The sequence below is a fragment of the Geotrypetes seraphini genome, chromosome 4 (genome assembly GCF_902459505.1).
Source record: "Geotrypetes seraphini chromosome 4, aGeoSer1.1, whole genome shotgun sequence".
Taxonomy (NCBI): domain Eukaryota; kingdom Metazoa; phylum Chordata; class Amphibia; order Gymnophiona; family Dermophiidae; genus Geotrypetes; species Geotrypetes seraphini.
In genome coordinates, this window is record NC_047087.1 from 134044749 (window position 1) to 134064182 (window position 19434).

Below are 19434 nucleotides of genomic sequence, written 5' to 3' on the forward strand. Positions count from 1 at the left end.
ACTGAACAAATTGCAGCTCTACACTCTCGAGAAACGTAGGGAGAGGGGAGACATGATCGAAACATTTAAGTACCTCACGGGACGTGTCAAAGTGGAAGATGATATTTTCTTTCTCAAGGGACCCTCGGCCACAAGAGGGCACCCGCTCAAACTCAGGGGCAGAAAATTTCATGGCGACACCAGAAAGTATTTCTTCACAGAGAGAGTGGTTGATCATTGGAACAAGCTTCCAGTGCAGGTGATCGAGGCAGACAGCGTGCCAGACTTTAAGAATAAATGGATACCCATGTGGAGGGTGAAGATAAGAAAATTGGGTCATTAGGGCATAGACAGGGGATGGGTAAGCAGAGTGGGCAGACTTGATGGGCTGTAGCCCTTTTCTGCCGTCATCTTCTGTGTTTCTATTATAATTTTCAAATTGTTCCATTTTTCAACGAATCATAATCTTATCCTTAATCAAGGTTGTTGTTGTGTCTTTTAAAACTTTTATATTAGCATTAACCTGCAGCATTTGTTCAGTGGACTCCTGTTTGGATTTCTCAAAGTTTTTTGAAAGATTGTCAAGTTTAACGGATAAGTTAAGTACCTCATGAGTCGATTTAATCATTGTTTCATCCAGCCTTTTCAAGACCTACCAAATACTTTCTAGGGTCACCACCAGAGGAGTTGATGACTGCGAAATCCTCGCTGCTACTCCAGAACTTGTTTCCTCAGCGAACATTTCCTCGGGTGTACCTCCCTCCTGGCTTGAGCCCAGTCCTGCGACTTCTACCCCTGGGCTCACCACCGGTAGAACCCTTGTGATATCCGGACACAGTGGGGCACTGAAATCCGGAGGGGACAGAGATATTTCGTGTCCCAGAAGACTGGACACTCTATCATCCAATCCTATTGTGGGACCCTCTTCTCTCAGTAAAGAGTTAGTGAGTTAGGTCAGATACCGCTCCAAAGATTGCTGAACCGGCGTTGAGCTCATAGACTGGAAGGGAATCGGTTTCAGAGCTCCTTTCCGTTTAGTGTGAGGCATTTTTCGAAGGAAAAATTGAAGTTTGCCGATTCAGTGGAGACAGGTAAGACACGCCGACTCTATCGCGCCGCCATCTTAGATCTCGGACTCTTATGCCAACTCTATCGCGCCGCCATCTTGGACCCTCTCTCAAATTTAGTGCTAGATCCAGTCAGATGTGACTCGTATAAAGGCTGGTCCGAAACTTAAATCCAGCATACCAGAGTACTTCAAGGCAGGTGATTAGTGAATCAGAAATATATAGGGTGGATTCCTGGAATAAAGGGAGGATTTACAAGAAAGAAGATTAGCAAAGTTAAGAACCAAATCTTTTGTTCTTGTACAATCCCCCTTTATTCCAAGACTAGTGGGACATAACAGAGTAGTCTCAAAAACATCAGGGTGGTACTGATGAGCTCGTTGCCAATACCGAGGCACCAAAAGTTGCATCCTGCTTGGCTGCCACATCAAACCTGTAAAACTTGGTAAAGGTGTGCAAGGAGGACCATGTAGCAGCCCTGCAAATATCATCCGGAGCCACCATCAAAGACTCTAGTAAATAAGCCCACACCCCAAGGTGGAGCTTCTTTCCTGATGCTACATAAGCTGCAGAAATGGCCGCTCGAATCCATCTCAAAATGGTAGCCTTAGAGGCTTGTCCTTCAATCCTAAAAAAATTCTTTCCTACCTTTGGCCCATTCATTTTGGAAATGATAACCAAGAGCCTTGCCTCCAATGTAGTCCCCAAAACCTGGAAATCTGCTTTAGTCTTCCCTAAACTAAAAAAACAAAATTAGACGAATCTCAGCCAGCAACTTATCGCCCGATCACCAACCTCCCATTCATCGCCAAACTAACAGACGAGTCTGATTTTATCAGCAAATCAGGCAGCACTAGTGTCAAGGATGGAGTCAGGGAGTTTCGGAGACATTCGGGGGGGGAAGTCATTCTTAACTAGGGCTTGTTTTTGGCGGGGGGTTGGGGGTCAATCTTAACTAGGGCTTGTTTTGGGGGTAGGGCTTATATTAGGAGCATCTTTAAAAATCATGCTAGGGCTTATTTTTGGGATAGGTCTTATTTTTGGGGAAACAGGGTACTAAAGCAAAAGAAAAGCCTCAGATCAACAGAGAGGTGTACCCACACTCTTCCACCCTAACATCACAGGCAAAAACTTTTGCAAAAGTTAAATACTGGCAGGTGGAAGCCTAAAAATATCCAAGAAAAAAATAGTGAAAAACACTGGCCAGTGGTTAATACTAATGTTTTTTCATTGTTCTTTTCTTGGCTATTTTTAGACTCCCATCTGCCAGTATTTAACTTTTACGAAAGTTTTTGCCTGTGATGTTAGGGTGGAAGAGTGTGGGTATACCTCTCCGTTGATCTGAGGCTTTTCTTTCGCTTTAGTATTATACTTACTGGACATAAACAGTGTATTTCTACCCTGGAGTGATTTTGTATTTTTTTATTAACCTTATGTTGTTTCAACATACCCATCCCTATCTACTGGAAAACGTATTATCAAGGTAAGGACCTAATCTTTTTTTTCAAAGGGCCTTCTCCTTTGTGAGGGGAGCCATCATCTCATCCTTAGTTTTAGGAAACAGACTGCCTTAAGCTGAACCAGTGAGTAAGAGTTGCCAGTGGTGGGGACCAAGAAGAAAATTATGCATCGAGGGGACTGGGCTGGGTAAAGAGGTTAGAGTAAAGTACTGCCTGTGGAAGGGCCAAAAAAAGTGTAGCCTGTTTGGGAGGTGGGAGAGGAGATGAGAGGAAAGGGTATTGCTTTTTTAGGAAAAGGAAACATGATTTCGCTCTACATGAGTGACCTTTGCTAAGAATTCATGGGCCACCTTTGGAAAGGACTTCCCTTCTAGTTTTCTGCATTATAAGAACATAACAATAGCTATACTGGGTCAGACTAATGGTCCATCTAGCCCAGTATCCTGCTTCCACAATGGTCAATTCAGGTCGCAAGTAACTGGCAAAAACCCAAATAGTAACAATCGGTGCTTCCCAAAGTTTTCTTATTTGCTGGCTACCTAACTGTGAAATGCCAAATAATGTACAGAATTAAAACATCTAAACCATACACAGACAGGTAGAGATTGAGAAGAGTATGGGGGACCAAGGTAGGATCTAATACAAGATATTAATTCACTCCCATCCAGTGTGCATATCTGGTCCTTAAACAGAAGAAAATTAGATTTCTTTCCTTGGAGCATACGAGTCACAGCAAAAAAAAAAAAAAAATATATATATATATCTTATATATACAAGCATGGTGGTTCTGTTCTGCAGCTGCAGAGCCATTAGGGCTGGCTAACTTTATGGACATAGATTCTTGTTTCCCATAACAGTTGATACCTATTGATTAACAAATAACTATAGTTGTGATACTGTTGTATTCTGCATAAATAACCCCTTGCATCTAGGCAAAAGCAAACATCAGAATCAAAGTGTATTTTCAGGTTGGTTTTAGCTTTTAGATCTGTAAATAGAAGTATGGATTTAAGGAAACAGTGCTGCAAATATGTCAATCTAAGAAGCTTATGACAATTCTGCTTGGTCTATATTAGTGTAAAGAACCAATGCCTCTCTTTTTGCATGTGCAGGTCTGGGAACTTACAGCCAACAATGTGATCATGGTTTCTGCTATTGGAAATGATGGACCTTTATATGGGTAAGGCCAAAATTGAACATTTTATTTTAGAAACGATTTTATATAGAACTAATAACATAGAGTGGCATAATAAAACCATCTAAGTCCATTTTGGACCTAAGGTGCTAGTTGTCCACGCAGCTCCTGATTGGTAAAGCCCAACTTTAGTACAGGAAGAGGCGGTTGGAGCATACAACGAGTGATTTCCTTCACTCGCCGGTGCTCCAGCTGCTCTCTCCTGCCTCTCCCGCTGCCCTCTCCAGTCTCCCCCCAGGCAAAAATATCTGGAAAAGTTAAGAGAGGCTGGTCGTGTAGTCAAGAAGGCAAAGATGCAAATGGAAGAAAAAAATAGCTGACATGGTAAAACGGGGAGACAAGACATTTTTTAAAGATATATTAGTGATAGGAAGAAGTGGAGAGTGTGTGGTACAGTGGTTAGAACCACAGCCTCAGCACCCTGAGGTTGTCGATTCAAATCCCACACTGCTCCTTGTGACCCTGGGCAAGTCACTTAATCCCTCATTGCCCCAGGTACATTAGATAGAGTGTGAGCCTGCTGGGACAGATAGGGAAAAATACTGAATGTAAACCACTTAGACTATGTGGTATATAAATGCTTAAATAAATAAGTGCAAAAGTGGCATTGTGAGACTCAAAGGTGAAGGGGAGGAATATGTAGAAGCTAATAAAGAAAAGGCCGAATTGCTTAACAAATATTTCTGTTCTGTGTTCACGTCTGAAGCACTGGGAGCAGGACCACAGAAGTTAAATGTGAATAGGGATGGAGGAGTAACAGACCCTGATCGATTTTCAGAGGGTTGTGTTCGTGAGGAGCTAGCTAAATTAAATATACTTAAAGGGATGGTGCCGGATGGTGTACATCCGAGGGTGCTGAAGGAACTTAGGAAAGTTCTGGTATCTCCGCTGACATAGAGTCGGGAGTGGTACCAGAGGACTGGAGAAGGGTGGATGTGGTCCCTCTCCACAAAAGTGGAAGTAGGGAAGAAGTAGAGAATTACAGGCTGGTAAGTCTGACTTCTGTGGTAAGCAAATTAATGGAAAGTTTCTGGAATCCTTTGGATGACAGGACTGGAGACAACAAGGATTCACTAGAGGTAGGTCTTGTCAGACAAATCTGATCAATTTCTTTGACTGGGTGACCAGAGAATTGGATAGAGGATGTGCGCTAGTTGTGGTGTATTTAGATTTTAGCAAAGCCTTTGACAGTGTTCCACACAGACGTCTGATAAATAAACCGAGTGCCCTTGGGATGGGTCCAAAAGTAACAGACTGGGTCAGGAACTGGTTGAGTGGAAAGCGACAGAGGGTAGTGATCAATGGAGATCACTCTGATGAAAGGAATGTTACCGGTGGTATGCCTCAAGGTTCTATTCTTGGGCCTGTTCTTTTTAACATTTTTATAAATGATATTGCTGAAGGGTTGTCAGGTAAGATTTGCCTCTTTGCGGATGATACCAAAATCTGCAATAGAGTAGACATGCCGGATGGTGTGAATAACATGAAGAAAGACATGATGAAGCTTGAAGAATGGTCTGAAATTTGGCAGCTAAAATTTAATGCTAAGAAATGCAAGGTCGTGCATTTGGGCTGCAAAAACCCAAGAGAACGGTACAGTTTAGGAAGTGAAGAACTTATGTCCATGACAGAAGAGCGGGACTTGGGTGTGATTGTATGTGATGATCTTAAGGTGGCTAAACAGGTTGAAAAGGTGACGGCAAAGACTAGAAGGATGCTAGGTTGCATAGGGAGAGGTATGGCCAGTAGGAAAAAGGAGGTATTGATGCCTTTGTATAAGACTCTGGTGAGACCTCATTTAGAATATGGTGTCCAATTCTGGAGGCTGAACCTTCAAAAAGATATAAAAAGGATGGAGTCGGTTCAGAACTAAAATAGCGAGTGGTCTTCGTCATGAGGCGTATGGGGACAGACTTAAAGATCTAAATCTGTATACTTTGGAGGAAAGATGGGAGAGAGGAGATATGATAGAGGTGTTTAAATACCATTCGTAATGTAAATGCGTATGAGTCGAGTCTCTTTCATTTGAAAGGAAACTGCAATGAGAGGGCATAGGATGAAGTTAAGAGATGATAGACTCCAGAGTAATCTGAGGAAATACTTTTTTACGGAAAGGGTGGTAGATGCATGGAACAGTCTTCCGGAAAAGGTGGTGGAAATAGAGACTGTGTCTGAATTCAAGAGGGTCTGGGATAATGGTTACTGTGGATGGGCAGACTAGATGGGCCATTTGGCCTTTATATGCCATCATGTTTCTAGTATGCTGCCTGTTTGTCCTAAGATAAATCAGTTACTTATTGTAACAGGTGTTATCTGGAGAGAGCAGGCAGATATTCTCACATCCCTCCCACCGCCCCTGGTTAGCTTCTTAGTGTGTTTACGGAACTGATGTACTGTGAGCCGTCGTCAGGTGGGAAGGCACTCATGCATGCATAATGTGGGCAGTTGTGAAGTTTCAAAAAACTTAAAGTGGCAGTTCACTTTTCACACTGTCTGTACCGGGCTCTGTGGATGACATCACCCACATATGAGAATATCTGCCTGCTGTCCCTGAATAACACCTGTTATGGTTTGTAAGTATGCCTTCTTTGCTTCGGTTAGTGCTAATTTGCATTTTTATTTTTTTCTTTCAGCTAATATAGGGTTCTAGACTCTGTTCTTTTCTCCAGATTCTTTCTGCTCTTTTTACTACTTCTTACTACTTTCTCATGCATCCCTTCCTAAAGTGGTATCGGCATTCCATCTTAGCCAATTAGTTGTTTTTCTAACATTCTTCCTAAAACTCCATGTCCATCCCATCAGAAGTGGACTGTAGTTTCAAGTTTATTAAATTTTTTGTTATGTACGCAATATCAAAAGCTTCAAAGCGTATAACATTTTAAAAATGGGGGGTAGAACAAAACTATTTAACATAATTACAATCAAATTCTATCCATTCTAATACATAACTGGTACGGAAGGTGAAAGGGATGAACTACAATCTTTAAAGAGAGAAAGAAAACATTTAGCGGGGAACACATTTGGTAGGTAACACAAAAAGAAGAAAAAAAAGAGAAAAAAGAAAGAAAAAAAAAAAAAAGATGAATCTATACAGAAATCTAATTTAGATCTAAGAAGTTTGGTGATTTGTAAAATTGTGTTGTCTATTTTTCAAAAGCGTCCTTGAACAAAAAACTTTTTAAGGAACGCTTGAATTTTTCTAAAGAAGATTCATTACGAATATAAATTGGTAAATTGTTCCAAAGTTGGGGTGCTATAACTGAGAAAATGGTAGATCTTCTGGTTCCTATTATCTTTAATGAAGGAATAGTCAATAGCTGTTGTTGTGTTGATCTCAATGTCCTGGATAGTGAATCTGGTGTTAAGAAACGATGTAGAAAAGTTGGAGCATGAGTTTGTTGAATTTTTAAAAGTTACCAATAAAATTTTAAAGGTTATTCTATGTGTGATTGGTAGCCAATGAGCTGCTTGTAGAAGTGGTGTAACGTGATCGTATTTTTTTGAGTTAGTGATAATTTTTATTGCTGTGTTTTGTATTATCTGTAATCTTCTTATTTCTTTTTGTGTTATGCCCTGATATAAAGAGTTACAATAATCCAGCCTTGAAATGATTAATGAATGTATTAGAATGTTAAGGGCCTCGGGCTTTAAGACTTTTGATAAAGATCTAATGAGACGTAATTTATAAAAACAATTTTTAACCACTAAACTAATCTGGTCATGATAGGTAAGTTCCTGATCTAATGTTACTCCCAATATTTTTGTTGTGGTTATTTTTTGAAGAGGGGTATTGTCTAAGTCAGGGGTGCCCAATAGGTCGATTGCGATTGACTGGTAGATCACCAGGGCAAAGTGAGTCGATCGGGGAGCCCATCCTGGGCTCTGTGATAGACTCACTTTGCCTTGGCGATCTACCGGGCCGATCAGCCTTCCTCTCCCTGACGTCAATTCTGCCGTCGGAGAGGAAGTTCGGGCCAGCCAATCGCTGCCTGCCTGGGCGGAACTTCCTCTCCGACGGCAGAATTGACGTCGGGGAGAGGAATGCTGGTCGGCCCGACGCAGGGAAGCAGAGAGAGCTTGGGGCGGCGGTGGCGGCTTTGGGGCCTGTTACCCGATGGTGGCGGCGGCTTGGGGGCCTGTTCCCAGATGGTGGTAGCAGTGGCTTGGTGGAGGACAGGGAGAAAGAAAGAAAGGGGGCAGGCAGGGAAACAGAAGGAAAGAAGGGAAACAGAAAAAAAGAAAGGGGGCATGAAGAGAGAAAAAAAGAAAGGGAAGCAGGGAGAGAGGAAGAAAAAGTTGGGGGAGGGAATGAGGTCTGGAGGAGAGAAAGCATACAGGCTGAAAGAAGGGAAGAAAGATTGGATGCACAGTTAGAAGAAAGTGCAACCAGAGGCTCATGAAATCACCAGACAACAAAGGTAGGAAAAATGATTTTATTTTCAATTTAGTGATCAAAATATGTCTGAATTTATATCTGCTGTCTATATTTTGCACTACGGCTCTCCTTTTACTAAACCACAATAGCGGTTTTTAGGGAGCCTATGAGCGTCGAGAGCAGCGCTGGGAATTCAGCACAGCTCCCTGCGCTAAAAACTGCTATCGTGGTTTAGTAAAAAGGGAGGGGGGTATATTTGTCTATTTTTGTATGGTTGTTACTGAGGTGACAGTGCATAGAGTCATCTGCCTTGACCTCTTTCAAAAAAACCCGGAATAGGAATGATAATTAACATTTTCTCAGCGTACAGTGTGCTTTGTGTTTTTTTTTTATTTTATTGTTGGTAGATCATTTTGACTTGGTCATTTTAAAAGTAGCTCACAAGCCCAAAAAGTGTGGGCACCCTTGGTCTAAGAGAATCTGTGATGAAAGTGTAAGATCATTTTTCCATGGGAAAAACATTGCGGAAGATTTGGTTGCGTTTAATGCCAACATATTATCCTTTAGCCATTGGCTTATTTGTTTTAGTTTGTTGTTTATGGTTGTTATCTCATTGAGATCTGCTGTATTTAAGGGGTACAGGAGCTGAATATCATCTGCATATGCATAAGAGGAGAATCCTATAGATTAACTGAGGGTTAAGAGAGGTGATAGAAAGATATTAAATAAAAGTGGGGAAAGATGGGCTGGAGTAGGTTTTAATGGAGATTTCGGCAGTAGGAACCCAAGCACAGTACTGGGTAGAGCTTTGGATTCTTGCCCAGAAATAGCTAAGAAGAAAAAATAAATAAATTGAATCAGATTGGGCAGACTGGATGGACCATTCGGGTCTTTATCTGCTATCATCTACTATGTTACTATGTAAAGAATTGAACCTTGAGGAATCCCGTATGAACTAATTGAGTCCTATCTTCCTATCAAAGTTCTAGCCCTCCGGTCTTGCACCTGCACGACCTGGTTGGGTTTCTACATTTATTTTCTGGTTAGCTTTCTCAGTATCCCACGATCCCTTTATCCCTCAGGAATCCATCCAGTCTCTGTTTGAATCCCTGTACCGTACTCTGCCTGATCACTTCCTCCGGTAGCGCATTCCAAGTGTCCACGACCCTCTGGGTGAAAAAAAAACTTCCTTGCATAGGTTCAATGCAAGGAAGTTTTTTTTCACCCAGAGGGTCGTGGACACTTGGAATGCGCTACCGGAGGAAGTGATCAGGCAGAGTACGGTACAGGGATTCAAACAGAGACTGGATGGATTCCTGAGGGATAAAGAGATCGTGGGATACTGAGAAAGCTAACCAGAAAATAAATGTAGAAACCCAACCAGGTCGTGCAGGTGCAAGACCGGATGGCTAGGACTTTGATAGGAAGATAGGACTCAATTAGGAAACCAAGGAGGCATGGGGGCCCCTTCTGGTGATTTAGACAGGTCGTGAACTGTTTGGGCCGCCGCAGGAGCGGACTGCTGGGCAGAATGGACCTATGGTCTGACCCGGCGGAGGCACTGCTTATGTTCTTATGTTAACTGGTGAAAGTGTTTGATGATGAGCTATTAAAAATAACTGTACACTATGGACTATAAGAGAGCCTTGACCTTCTGTCTGGAGTGGATTAAAGCCCATAGACAGGCCACCCAACTTTTATTTTTTATGAAGCTAACAAGATGGGGACAGCCTTTGGTAAACATAGTGTATCCTGTTGGCTTGCAGATACGTCTCCTTTATTTATGGAAGGACATGTCAGTGCCATGGCTGTATTGGTAGCCCACCTGAGGTCAGAGTGGAAGGAGGTTTTCACAGCTGTAATGTGGTCTTCTGTCCATATATTCACATCTCACTACTGTCTTCAGCAAGAGTCCCAGTGTGACTAACTGGCCAGTTAGTCCTTCAGCATTTATTCAATGTCTAAAATCCAACTCATCCCCTCCCCAAGCTCATTTTGTTTCTTTTCTAGACTGTTCTACAAAAATAATAATAATAATAATGTTCTTGGTTATTTTAGTTGCAGGCATGTACTATTTCATTTCCCCTTTGTTGCCTGGTAGCTAGGGATTTCCAGATTTGATAATATGATGCTCTGCTTGTTCTCAGAGAAATCAAAGTTACTCACCTTTAGCAGGTGTATTTCCAAGCATAGCAGAAGACACATTCTCACATCCTCACCCTCCTTCTTTAGTAGTTGTATTCTCTCAGTTAGTATATTAGCCAGCTTTGTCCTGCCAGTTGGCGGTGGGCAGGATTGTGCATGTGTGTGTGTGGTTGATGGTCCCAAAGCTTCTAGAAGTTGGAACTCTAGGGAGCATCTCTGCTGAGGGCTCCCTTTGGATGCCGACATCTCCCAGGTGTGAGAATGTGTCCTGGTTAGAGAATGACATGGGGAAAAAATCTGTCCCCGTCTCTGCCCCGTCCCCGGCCCACCATCCTCTGCACCGCCCCGTCACCGCCGTTCCCTTCACCGCCCCGTCACCGCCACTGCCATCCCATTCACCGCCCCGTCACCGTCCCCGCTGCATCCATATAAGCCTTAGTACTGTAATATTTAGCTTATTCCTTTCTTATAAATCAAAGTTCCTGCTGCTGAACTAGAGAAAGAGATGTTCAGCTGGCAGGGCTTTGTTTATAAATTTTTATCAACACAACTAATATACTACTTTATCCTAAAGGAAAAAATAAATAAATAAATAGAATTTTTTTTTTCTACCTTTGTTATCTGGTTTCTGCTTTCCACATCTTCTCATTCAATTCCTTCCATCCACTGTGTGTCCTCTCTCTGCGTCTTCCATTTGCTGTTACTGTGCCTCTCCCTTCACACCCCCCAATTGGTCTAGCACCCATCTTCTTCCCTCCGCTCCCCCATAGTCTGGCATCTGTCTTCTTCCCACTCTGTCTTCCACATTTCCCTTTAGGGTCTGTTCCTCTCCACCCTCCTTCAATGTCTGTTCTATTCCTTTCCACCACCACCCTTCCCTCCCTCCTTTACCATCTGTTCCTTTCTACCACCCTTCAGCTCCTCTCGCATGGCCTATCTATCTACCTTCCTCCCTCTTATTTTCGTGGCACGTTACAATGTAATTTGTGCAAGCCACTGGAGCCTGCGAGCTTGGTCCCTGTCCCATCCCATCCCTGTCCACAAACCATCTCGCTTCTGTGCTCCTCTTTTCCCCATTTCTAATATCTCCCCTATGTATCTGCCATTGTTCCCCCCCCCCCGTGTCCATATACCATCCCCAGGGCATGTCCCCTTTATGTCTCTGTCCCTATGCCCCATGCACATCATTTCCCCTCTTTCTGTTATCTTCCTGTGTCCAGATTTCCCCTATCTTCCTCTTCCATACTAGTGTGTCTCTTCTTTTCAACCCCATCTAGCTTTTTTCTCTCTTTCTTTCCCCCCCCCCCTGCTTCTAGCATCTGGCTCACCTGCCTGTCCTTCCCTTTCTTTCCTGCTGTGGGTTTTTCTTTCCGTCTTCATCTCCTTGGCCCAGAATCCTTTTCCCTTTCACTCCCTCCTTCCAGTTTGAGCTGGGAACACGCGCGATCGCACGGTCCCCGCAGCCCCCACCCGCCTGCCTAATCGATCCTAGTGTTTGGCCAGCTCTCTCCCTTCTCCTCACCTTAGTTTGCAGGCTTTCTTTTTCGGCGACCTGCACGCTTTCCCAAAGAGCCGTGCTCGCGCGGCTGCTCAGTGTTCAATCTTCTGCTCTGCTGCAACTTCCTGTTTCCGGTTGCGTCAGAGCAGAAGATTCAACACTGAGCAGCCGCGGATGCGCGGCTCTTTGATAGCGTGCGAGTCGCCGAAAAAGAAAACCTACAAACTAAGACGAGGAGAAGGGAGAGAGCTAGCTAAACATTAGGATCGATTGAGCAGACGGGTGGGGGCTGCGGGGACCGCGCGATCCTTGATGCCTCACTGCGGACACAAGACCATTCACCGCTCCACGGGGCAGTGAATGGCCTTGTCCCCGTCCCTGCAGCCACTGCTAGTTTTCATTCCCCGTTTCAGCGGGTTACCTGCGGCTAAACGTGGCTAGCCGTGGGTAACCGCCACTGTGTCATTCTCTAGTCCTGGTGTCCTCGGAGATCACCTGCTATATTTTGTTGACTATTATCATAACATAGTAACATAACATGGTAAATGTAGGCAGATAAAAACCTGCTGTCCCACTAGAACAGTGGCTCTCAACTTTTCTGAATCAGGATACACCTGATGGACCATGTTCACACATATGACACACTGAATACATAGCTCTCATGGACCTTCAGCAAGTTCAGCAATTTTTTTCTTTAGCTGCTAGTCTTGAAGAATGTGACATGAAATAGTTTTGGATGCAGGAAAAGGGGATAGTATAATACATGTTTATAATGTTTCTAACTATATTTCTTCTTTTTTTATTTTTAGCACTCTTAATAATCCTGCTGATCAGATGGATGTAATAGGAGTAGGTGGCATTGACTTTGAAGATAATATAGCTCGGTTTTCCTCTAGGGGCATGACAACTTGGGTAGGTAACACTGAGATGCTTTTCCATGTTGTACCCCCATTGTATAGTGCAATTAAATGTACAAATAAATGAACTCTCGAGTATATATCCCAGTAGAAATGCATTTTGGATAAGTGGATTGTGAAATCACAAGGTACATAAGAATATAAGAATTGTCATACTGGGACAGACTGAAGGTTCATCAAGCCAGTGGCATAGGAATGGGGGGGGGGGTTCGTCCAGGGCACCGTCCTCCTCTCCATCCCCCTGCTCCTTTACACTCCTATCTCCGCTGCGCGCCTTCACTCCCCCCCAGGTACCTCTAGCTCTTCGCCGGCACGACCAGCAACTCCAACCTACTGCTCACGCCAGTGTTGGCTCTCCTGACGTCACTTCTAGGCCTTGCACTTAGGAAGTGACATCAGAGGGAGAGCCAATGTGGACAGCAAGTCCGTAATGCTGCTTGTGCCTGGAATGTTAGAGGTATGGGGGAAAGGAAGGGGCACGCTCAAAACAGGGGATGGGTGAGGGGTGCCACCACCCAGGGCGCTCTCACTCTTGCTACACTACTTCATCAAGCCCAGTATCCTGTTTCCAACAATGGTCAACCCAGGTAACAGGTACTTTGCAATATCCCAAGAAGCAAAACAGATTTTATGCTGCTTATCCTAGGAATAAACAGTGGATTTCTCCAGACTGACACATAAATGTTACTCAAGAATTAGACATTTCTGGGATGTTTGGCATTTACTTATTAGGAGGAACAATTAACTTTAGTCAGCTGAAAAGCTGTGTTGGTAGTGCTATTTGTGGATGCTTCATTCTAAAATGTAGTGCTACTTACGATCAGAGGAAGAGACATTTTCAAATAAAAGTTATTTTGCTGATATTTAGAGTTGATTACCTCCCTAGCTAATTTCTAGCATGACGTTAAAGGTTAAATGCAAAATAAATCCCTTAGATTTTGACTTTAAACATTTCTTCATCAGTTTGTTTGACATTGTAGTTATTCACTCTGCAAACACAATTAGAATTTTAACCTAGCCCTAGTAGATATGAAAAATGAACTGAGAACCAGGAAGCTAGAGTTTCTTGTACAATAAACTCTGGAATCTTCACCAGCGGGTTTATGTATCCTTTCTAGCTCTGAGCTGCAGATACTCCAAACCAAACCTTCAGCCCCTCCCTAGATATATGCATCCTGTCACGTGCCTTAGAATTCCAGTCTGTTCCTGCAGCCCTGACTACTGGTTTGCTCTTTTCTGCTCATGCTTAATTTTACATTTCTAGTTCTTTTAATTCATCTTTTAGCGTGGGTTTTGCCCTTGTGCTGTGGATTCACCCTTCGTGGACATCCTTCGGCTAGAGATTGCAGACTTCTGTATTTACATCATCTGCTTTTGGGAGGGCACTGTTAGCAGACCTGCAGTAAACCTCTCTCAGCCTGCAGGTCAGATCAGGTCTCTAGGATCGGAAGCCACCTCACCCTAAGTTTGTCTGCTAAAGGGTAGAGCGCAGGCTGCACTGTTCTGTGGAGGTACACCGGGATCGGAACCGGACCGCGGGTCTTCCTTAATTTTCGGGTGAGGTCCTGAGAGTCCCTTTCTGGGGTGACTTGGAAGGTGAGGCGGTCAGATGATCTGAAATCCAGTTTTTTATCAGCTCCTGAGGTATGATCTCTCTGCTTGCTCTGTGTTAGCTGGCTGCCATTGATTTCTATTGTGTGTGTCTGTGTATCCACGAATTTGGTGATTTTGTGGGGTCCTGGAAAGAGGTTTTTGGGTGGTTTCCCTGCATACCCTAGCCCACCACCACCACCTGTAAAATAAAAAAATCGCTGTTTTTCCGGGTTCCCTGTGATTTTCCCGGGCCATTTTAGAGCAAAATCAGCACCCGAAGTGGCCATCTTGGATTTTCTTTAAAACTTTTTAAAGTATATTTTTTGCTCTTAGAAGCTTTGTTTTTGTTCCAAACTTCACAGATGGCCACCTCAGGACAGGATGGCATGGATTCATGCCTCAATAATGGTGGATGGCTAGCAGAATCGCAGCCGCAATTTGCATGTGACGTGCGCAGATTCCGCATTTTCCTCCTTCAGAGAGTCCCCTTTTGCCGCCACTTCTACCGGAGATGCTTTTGGCGCATCCGGACCCTCTCAAACAGGTGCGACACGCGCTGCAGCGAAACGCAAGCGCAGCTTCAGGGGAGAAAGTCTCATTCTTTAGCTAAGAGCAGTGAACCTGATTTTGGATCACCAGCTGCTGGCAGAATGTTTTTCCATGAGTGATCAGCGCCTGCTGCCCGCTTCCATTCCGGACTGGGATGGGATGCCTTTAGTGACTTGGGAGTCCCAGGAGGGTCCCCTTAAAAGTGCCGGTATCATAGCGTGCTTGCATCCCAAGGACCTGGAATTCTCCAAGCATTTAGCTTCGCCAAAGATGTTTTCAGCTGTGGCACAGGTCATTAATGGCACTTTCTTGACCTCTGTTGGAGGGGTTGTCCTGATAGAGGTTCAGGACAAGCAGCTAGATGTTGTTCTCAAATGCCTTTTAGATTCCGCAGCAGCGGAAGTTGAGCTACAGCGACCTCCTCCTTGTTGCCCGTGCGTGGCGCTCCTTTGGGATTTTGATTTCCTAGTCTCCATAGTGACTTGTTTGGTGGGTACCCTCCTTGTCATGGTGACGGTTTTTGCTAAACTTGGTTTGTTCGGTTTCTGCCTGGTGGCTGATTTGGATTCGCCGGTAGTTCGGTGTTTCTTCTTCTTCTATGGCTGCACTGAGCCAGTTTCCTTTCAGAGGTTTGTTCTTGTTTGGCCCAGGTTTGGCTGGCCAGTGTGTAGTGCCATAGACTTATGGTACTTCCCAGGTCGAAACCTCGACTTGTCCGGGAATCTGGACAGCCAAGAATTTTTTTTTTGTCCTTACTGGAGACCTCTCCAGTTCTCTGGACCCCCAACAATAGGGTCCAGTTCGGAGCACTTCCAAGATCTTGTTTTGGAGATCAGGCTCGACATCAGTCTTCAGAAACTGTCCTCCTGCCCATCCCAGAGGGAGTTCTGACGCCAGGCTTCTGGCTCCTCTTCCTTGGATTGGGGGATGCCTCTCGGCCTACCAAACGGAGTGGCGGAGGGCGATTTCAGACCAGTGGGTCCTCGACGTGCTCAGACAGAGTCTCCACTTTAAGTTTTTTTCTTCCGTCGGATTTCTTCCTGTTCTCGCCCACGGGAAATCTGGAACAAGCCCAGCACAGACAGGCCACGGTTCAGGGATTGCTGGTTGTGGCAACAATGGAACCGGTTCCACATGAAGACTTGGGTTCAGGGAGATACTCAATATTCTTCATCATTCCAAAGGCTCCGAAGATTGGAGGCCTGTTCTTGACCTCGAGTCCGTGAATTCCTTTCTGCACGTACCCCATTTCCAGATGGCAATGGTGCATTCAGTTTTGGTGGGTGGTAATTTTGGCTTCCCTGGATCTCACGGAAGCTTACCTTCTCATCCTGATTTTCAGGAGCACAGGAGGTTTCTGCAGTTTGTACTCAGCATTGTTGATTTGCAGCTCAGCCCTTCAGGCTGACAACAGAGCCATGTTCTTTCCCAAAGATCATGGTAGTGGTGGCTGCCCACCTGTGCTTGCAGGGTGTGCTAGGCCATCTGTCCCCAGCCATATGGCTGTTCAGGGCCCCCTCAATAGAAGAGGGCCACCGGGCGGTTCACCAGGTGGTGCATTTGCTGGATCGTCTAAAGTCTTCAACTTGAAGATTCATCGAGTACCACCACAGGCATTGGATTATCTGGGAGTCTGGTTTTACAAGGGCATGAACCAGGTGTTTCTTCCGGACTCCAGGATGCTCAAGCTACAGAGTGCCATTCAGGCCCCGTTTCAGGTTCTGGCACTGCCGGCCTGGCTGGACCTGCAAGTCTTGGGTCTCATGGTTGCGACCATGGATGTGTTTCTGTGTGACTTCGACCTCTTCAGCTGTCTCTTCTGGTGGAACTCCCAGTGGGCTCCTGATGGAACTCCCGGTGGGCTTCGCTGGGTGTGACGCTGCCTGGGTTGACATTAGCCCACAGCAGCCTGCCATGGGGGCTGCCTCCTGTGACGCTAGGCAGATGGTTTCTTCTGAGGGTCCTGGACTGGGTGACCCTGATGTCGGACATTAGGCTGTCCGGTTGGGGGGCAGTTTGCAAAACTGTCACGGCACAAGGTCGGTGGATTGCGCTGGAGCACAGATGGTCCATCAATCGCCTGGAACTTCGAACGCTCCGGCTGGCCATATTGCAGGTTCAACTCTGTCTCTATCAGAAGGCGGTTCGATGTTCTTTGACAACGCGACAGTGGTAGCTTATGTCAACCGTTTGGGGGGGGGCGCACATTGTCCCCTGCTGAGTCTGGTGGCTTGGTAATTAAATCTAAAATCAAACTCATAATGCAAACTTTTTTAGTTCTGCAGTATTTACTGAGAGCTTTATAACTTGCTTAGCCTGTTTTTTTAATATCAACTAGGGTCAAAAGGTGCCTTAAAATTAGCCAAGAAGTAATAACACACAACTCCAGACAAACAGTATATTAAAATTTATATGATAAGGAGAAAATGTGTTTGTAAATGCAAGAATACAAAAATACAAAGTGGGGCATAATCGAAAGAAACATCTAAGTCCATTTTCGCCTAAGTCGCAAGCCGTCCAAAGTCAGACACAGCTTAAGACATATTTTCGAGAAATACGTCCAAATTTTTTTTTTTTTTTTTTCGAAAATCGTCCAACTATACGTCCATCTGATCGTCCAAGCTGCTAAATCGTCCATCTTTATACCACATTTTCGTCCAAATATTCATCCAAGTCAAAATGCCTAGAATAAGCCCTGTTGGACATGGGAGGAGTCAGCAAAGTGATGGACTGGACACCCAGCCATGGCACCTGAATAGTGGGGTACCTTACAGGGCACTGCTGTGAACTTCACAGAAAAGGTACCACATTATAATCTCACTACAGCTCCCTTATAGATCATGGTGAGCCCCCCAAAACACTCCCAGAATATCCTAGACCCACCTATCCACCACCCCAATAGCCCTTATGGCTGCAGGAGCCACTTAAAAGGCAGTGCAAAAGGGTTTGGGATTTTTTGGGGAGTGCACATGTTGCCCCATGAATGCAGTGCTTACAGTAGCTTATGGGCCTGGGTCCTGCTTTCCATGGGTCCCCAACCCACCCCCAAGATGACTTAAGCCTCTGTGCAGCTCGACTAGGCTTTCCTATGCCAGGCTGCCAGGTGCTGATGTTCTGGAGACAGATATTTAAAGTTATGATTATAATTTTTATGGGGGGGTGTCGGTGAGCACTGGGGTAGTGTGTGGGGGTCTATACTTTGTATTTGAAGTGCCTATCTGCTCACTTTAGGTTGGGTTTTGTGACTTAGACCATATTTTAAATGGACAAGTAACAACGTCCAAGTTCCGTCTAGGCTGTGTTCTAAAACTTTTCAGTTATACATTCAGTACGACTAAGTCTAACAAGCCCATGGTCCGCCCAAATCCCATCCTCACCACTCCTGAAACACCCCATTTAGCTCTGGTCGTTCAGCGACACTGGGAAGGCCTAAGTCATGCGTAAACACATCCAAAACACTTGGACGTCTTTCGTTTATGATCGTCCAAGTGCCGACTTAGGACGGTTTTTGGACATTTTTCGCTTTCGATTATGAACCCCAAATTGTATAACGGTTACTTCTACTGATAGTCTAATCACGGCATATTTAAAAACTGTCTGAGGACATCTCATTCCAGTTCTTTAAACCTAAATTGTTCTAACCACAGATGGAGAAGCTGGAAATCTCACGTAAAGGGGCTTTACATTCAGGGCCTATAATCTGCTCTTGAAAAAATCAACAGATAGATTTTGTAGATCTAGAGCAGGGGTCTCAAAGTCCCTCCTCGAGGGCCGCAATCCAGTCAGGTTTTCAGATTTCCCCAATGAATATGCATGAGATCTATGTGCATGCACTGCTTTCAATGCATATTCATTGGGGAAATCCTGAAAACCCGACTGGATTGCGGCCTTCAAGGAGGGACTTTGAGATCCCTGATCTAGAGGTAACTTAGAGTGCTTTAAAGATGTTCAAAGATAGGTCATTTAGACCAAGATGAGGCTTTAGATAGTCATGCTGTTCAGAGGGACCATCTCTTGTATGTTTGTTTTATAGAAACATAAACACATAGAAGATGACGGGAGAAAAGGGCTATAGCCCACCAAGTCTGCCCATTCCAAATACCCGCCCCCCCTAAATTCACTCCCTTAGAGATCCCACATGAGTGTCCCATTTTCTCTTAAAATCTGACACGCTGCTGGCCTCAATCACCTGCAGTGATAGTTTGTTCCAATGATCCACCACTCTTTTGGTGAAGAAGTACTTTCTGGAGTCACTATGAAACTTCCCTCCCCTGATTTTCAGCGGATGCCCTCTGGTGGTCGAGGGTCCCATGAGGCAGAAGATATCATCTTTCGACTTTATACGACCCGTGATGTACTTAAACGTTTCAATCATATCTCCCCTCTCTTTTTTCTTCAAGTGAGTATAGTGCTCATGCATCTGGTAGCATTTTAAAGATAATAAATAGTAGTAGTAGTTCCTGTATGTACAGACATTATGCCAGTTGCACAGTATCAGGAAATGTTAAGACTAAGCCTTAGTCTTACCTGGTATGCCTCCCCATCTTATGCAGGCTACTTTGGAGACATTTTCTCGCAACAAATGGAAATTAACGTATTTTTCGCTCCATAAGATGCACCCTAAATTTAGAGGAGGAAAACAAGAAAAAAAATCCA

At 44.5% G+C, this 19434-nt stretch overlaps 1 protein-coding gene across 1 annotated transcript in view; it reads left to right on the forward strand.

The window, feature by feature from the left end:
- The window catches only part of MBTPS1 (membrane bound transcription factor peptidase, site 1), a 308154-nt gene that overhangs the window by 83489 nt on the left and 205231 nt on the right, over nucleotides 1-19434 (forward strand). The window contains exons 8-9 of the mRNA XM_033942001.1: nucleotides 3619-3686; nucleotides 12529-12631. Of these exons, the coding sequence (XP_033797892.1) occupies nucleotides 3619-3686; nucleotides 12529-12631 (171 nt within the window). The remainder of the gene's footprint in view (nucleotides 1-3618; nucleotides 3687-12528; nucleotides 12632-19434) is intronic.